General features: G+C 43.5%; 1 protein-coding gene across 1 annotated transcript; it reads left to right on the top strand.

The window, feature by feature from the left end:
• The first annotated feature begins 2,103 nt into the window (after positions 1 to 2,103).
• On the top strand, positions 2,104 to 3,312 carry npvf (neuropeptide VF precursor). The gene is made up of 3 exons (XM_069681975.1): positions 2,104 to 2,265; positions 2,781 to 3,157; positions 3,249 to 3,312. The coding sequence occupies exons 1-3, from the start codon at positions 2,104 to 2,106 to the stop codon at positions 3,310 to 3,312; spliced, it is 603 nt and encodes a 200-aa protein (XP_069538076.1).
• The last annotated feature ends 228 nt before the right edge of the window (positions 3,313 to 3,540 follow it).

Here is a 3,540-nt window from a genome sequence, read left to right as displayed (position 1 = left end):
GCTGCCTCAGCACACAAGGTTTGTAACAGGTCTGCAGAAAAACCAAGTTGTGATCTGACCTGCCCAGCGGTGGTAAGGCAGTAGCTCTGTAAGCTTCTTTGACATTGGCTGGAGTCGGAAATGTTTTGATTCAACCAGGTTTCAGTAAAACACAGAAAACTGCACTCACGGTATACTTTCTGAGTCTTCACCAGTATCTCCAGCTCATCACTTTTGTTGGGCAGAGAGTTGACATTTCCCATGATGACTGATGGCAGAAAGGGCTTATATCTCCATTTCCAAGCCTTCACCTCTGCACCAGCACGGCAACCACCAAAACACCTCTTTATCTCAGCTTTAGGGTGGTATCCTTCAGATCTGCTCCGTTTTAATGAAAGAAGCTCTTCTCTTGAATAAACACTTCTCCCCACAGAAATATCCATCAGTAGATAGAGAGACTGATGAGGTACTCCCAGGTGCATGGAAGTCATGCCTACCAGGAACCTGCAACACAGAAAGAAAGACGTGGAAACACAAAGCAGGCCCTGCTACAGCATGAAGGTCGTCACACCGAATGACACTGAAGCCAATAGCCATGAAATTCGCATTTTGCACTGCATGTGCATTCAATGCTATCCATATGCTCAAGGGAGAATCTACACATTATTTAATACATTTATGCTCTTTGACTTGTTATTTCAGCTTCTGCTGCAGTATGAAACAATTGATAAGAGGCAGGGAGATGACTATCTCACTGTACAATGACTTACTACACTCAGCGCTGACACAAACATCAGTAAAAAGTAGATAATACAGTAAAACATGCCGTCAGTTTAAACAACACTGCAGACCTCAGGGATCGATATTTTGAATATCAAGGAAGTATGTTATGTGACGTTTGTCACTTGGTCAAATTTGCGGAAAAGTTGCGGCAATTGATTTAACTTGCGTGAATTTGTGGGAACTCAACTTTGCAACTTCCCGATTGACTGTGAAATGTAGTATTACATTTTTCTTTGGAATCACTTTTTTTTAATTTAAAGTTGATTTCAGTTTCGTTCTCTTTGGCGGCACCCATGGCGGTACACAGTAAATGTGGGAGCACACTTCCCGGATATCCAGACAGTGTCGCATGTGTGACGTCCACGGTTGGCTCCGGTTGTAACTCTTGATTTTCCTCGCTGACGGTCGCTTTCCTTTTTAGACTGTTTGCCTTCATCTGAACATCAAATTTGTTTCTTTTTCGTTGGATTTTCACTTATTTTTGAAGTTGTATCTGTAGTCATCGATTTTTGTCAGTTGCAGAGACCGGAAAAGCAGCCGCTTAGCTCCGCCTACCCTCTCTGGCAGACCAACCACTGCTGGGTGACGGAAAACGCGTCACTAACTGGGCGCCGCTTGTGATTTTTTCCGCGAAAGTCGCCACAGACACCCAATCCATAATAATACTATATACTGCAAATGCAAAGGCTTTCATCAGCGGACCATAGGCACAATCACCCTTGTGTTACCTCATTCGGTGATAGATAGTGACTTAACAGACGTTTATTTACATGAAAATCTTAAAGATTATTACTTGAAACAAAAAAAGGAGGAAGTAATTCAATTAACTCAACAAACGGTCCCTATAAATATAAAAAGAAAGGGTGAAAATAAGAACTTGTGTACCTTGCTTCCATTCAGTGCTGCTTCTTTCTGTCCATTAAAACAGCCTTGTGTTCTTGCCAGACAGGTATGTGTTCCTAATTGACGTTGCTAACCTGGAAATATAATTAGCAAAGCTTACGTTAAAGAGAAAATACAACTATAAATTAGGACAACACACGTCCAGATCCCATTCATAGTTTCTATTGAACATGTGTGTGGTCTTCCTGTGATCTCTCATGTTCTTGTTTGAATAAAATATGCCAACAGGTTCATTCAGCAGCCTCATTAGGACATTTCATTTCAGATGTCTTTCTTAGAGCGGGATGATTGTTGAGGCAGGAATTCATTCAGTTTAAATGAGGCTGGAGGTATATGTAAGTGACGCATGTGTCAGGGCTCTTTAATAAAAGGGGACAGCAGCACATAAAGGCATGAGTCCTGCTGCCGTCCTGACAGAACGAGTCTCCGTCTGTGAACATGTCGACCGTCGTGTTCCTGTCGGCGCTGCTGATGCTGGGGGGGATCGGAGGGGCGGCCGTGTCTGACCTGCAGGTCTTTGGGAAGTCGGTCCGCAGCAGGAAGAGTTTGCTGAGCAGCGATGATGGGAGACACACGGTGAGGAAGCAGCCGCACCAACAGGTGAATAAGATAGTTAACGCTGGGTTCAATCAGCTCAAACGAGTAATCGATTAATCATCTACAGTAGTTGATTGATAATTGTCATTTTTCAAGGCTTTTAATGTAAAGATTTGATATTTTTCTTTGTCATATGTGATATTAAATTGAATATTTATACGTTTTTTTATTTTATACATGCAGTGGTTAACGCTGTCACCTCACAGCCAGAAAGTTCCTGATTCGAATCCCAGCTCCGACATAGGCGGCCTTTCTGCGTGGAGTCTGCATGTTACTCCAGCTTCCTCGTTAGGCTAATTGGTGGATCTAAATTCACCCATAGGTGTGAATGAAGGTTGTCTGTCTCTGTGTGTCAGCCCTGTGATTGACCGGCGATCAGTCCTGAACAGAATAAGCGGGACAGATGATGGATGGATGGATTGACCTGTGGTGAAAATCAGAGACCAAAATCAGAGAAAAAAACTGTACTAGTACATCAAATTTTACTGATCTGGACTTAAACATGATTTTGTCTGCAGACTAAAAGTGACAGGCGCAGGAGTTTGGATCTCGAGAGCTTCAACATCCACTCGACCCCGACCACCAGCAAGATCAACCTCCCCACCATCATCAAGCTGTACCCGCCCACCGCCAAACCGCTCCACCTGCACGCCAACATGCCCATGCGCTTCGGGAGGCAGAGCAGCCCCGGCGAGGACAGAGGCCCAAACTCCACCCCCAACTTGCCGCAGAGGTTCGGACGGGCCTGGCAGGCCATTCAATTGTGTGCAGAGTGCCCTGGTGTCCAGGAGGCAGCGAACGCAGCGCTGCCTCAGAGGTTTGGGGAAAGCAGTCTGTACTGGAGACTCCTCGGGACTCTGGCCAGTGCTCAGTTATTGAACCCTGGATTGCACTGGTAGGATCCTCTTAACTTCAATAACTGACATAAATATGTAATTTAAGCCTTACACATGTCTAAACAAAAACTATGTTTTCTCTTCCCACAGGACTGAAGAGTTTGACTTTACATCCAGCTCAGAGGAGGTGGAGATGCAAGAAAAAAACCTTTAAAGGATGTCAGAAGATTATAGATACTACTGTAGCATGTAAATATAAAACCACAGTGTTTTTACTGTAAAGACAAATGTTTAAAGTCAGAAGAAGAGACTAGTAATATTATTGTGAAAGAAAATAAAAGTGTTAAAGTTTCAAGCGAGTGATTTGTGGTTGTGGTTTTATTTCTCTTTAATTGAATCTGACTTTTAGGGAGAAAAATCTAAACATGTTTGCCTCATACGT

This window comes from Semicossyphus pulcher, unplaced genomic scaffold (assembly GCF_022749685.1).
Source record: "Semicossyphus pulcher isolate SPU_LCO1_2020_fin unplaced genomic scaffold, fSemPul1.0.p SCAF_5, whole genome shotgun sequence".
In the NCBI taxonomy this organism is placed as follows: Eukaryota; Metazoa; Chordata; class Actinopteri; order Labriformes; family Labridae; genus Semicossyphus; species Semicossyphus pulcher.
Note: the sequence above shows the minus strand (reverse complement) of the source record. Positions and strands in the feature narration are given on the sequence as shown.

Excerpts from the sequence above, each read along its gene's own strand:
- npvf (XM_069681975.1), top strand. The coding sequence starts at position 2,104 with ATGTCGACCGTCGTGTTCCTGTCGGCGCTGCTGATGCTGGGGGGGATC. Across the intron at positions 2,266-2,780 it reads GGAAGCAGCCGCACCAACAG|ACTAAAAGTGACAGGCGCAG; the intron begins GTGAATAAGATA and ends TTTTGTCTGCAG. Across the intron at positions 3,158-3,248 it reads TTGAACCCTGGATTGCACTG|GACTGAAGAGTTTGACTTTA; the intron begins GTAGGATCCTCT and ends CTCTTCCCACAG.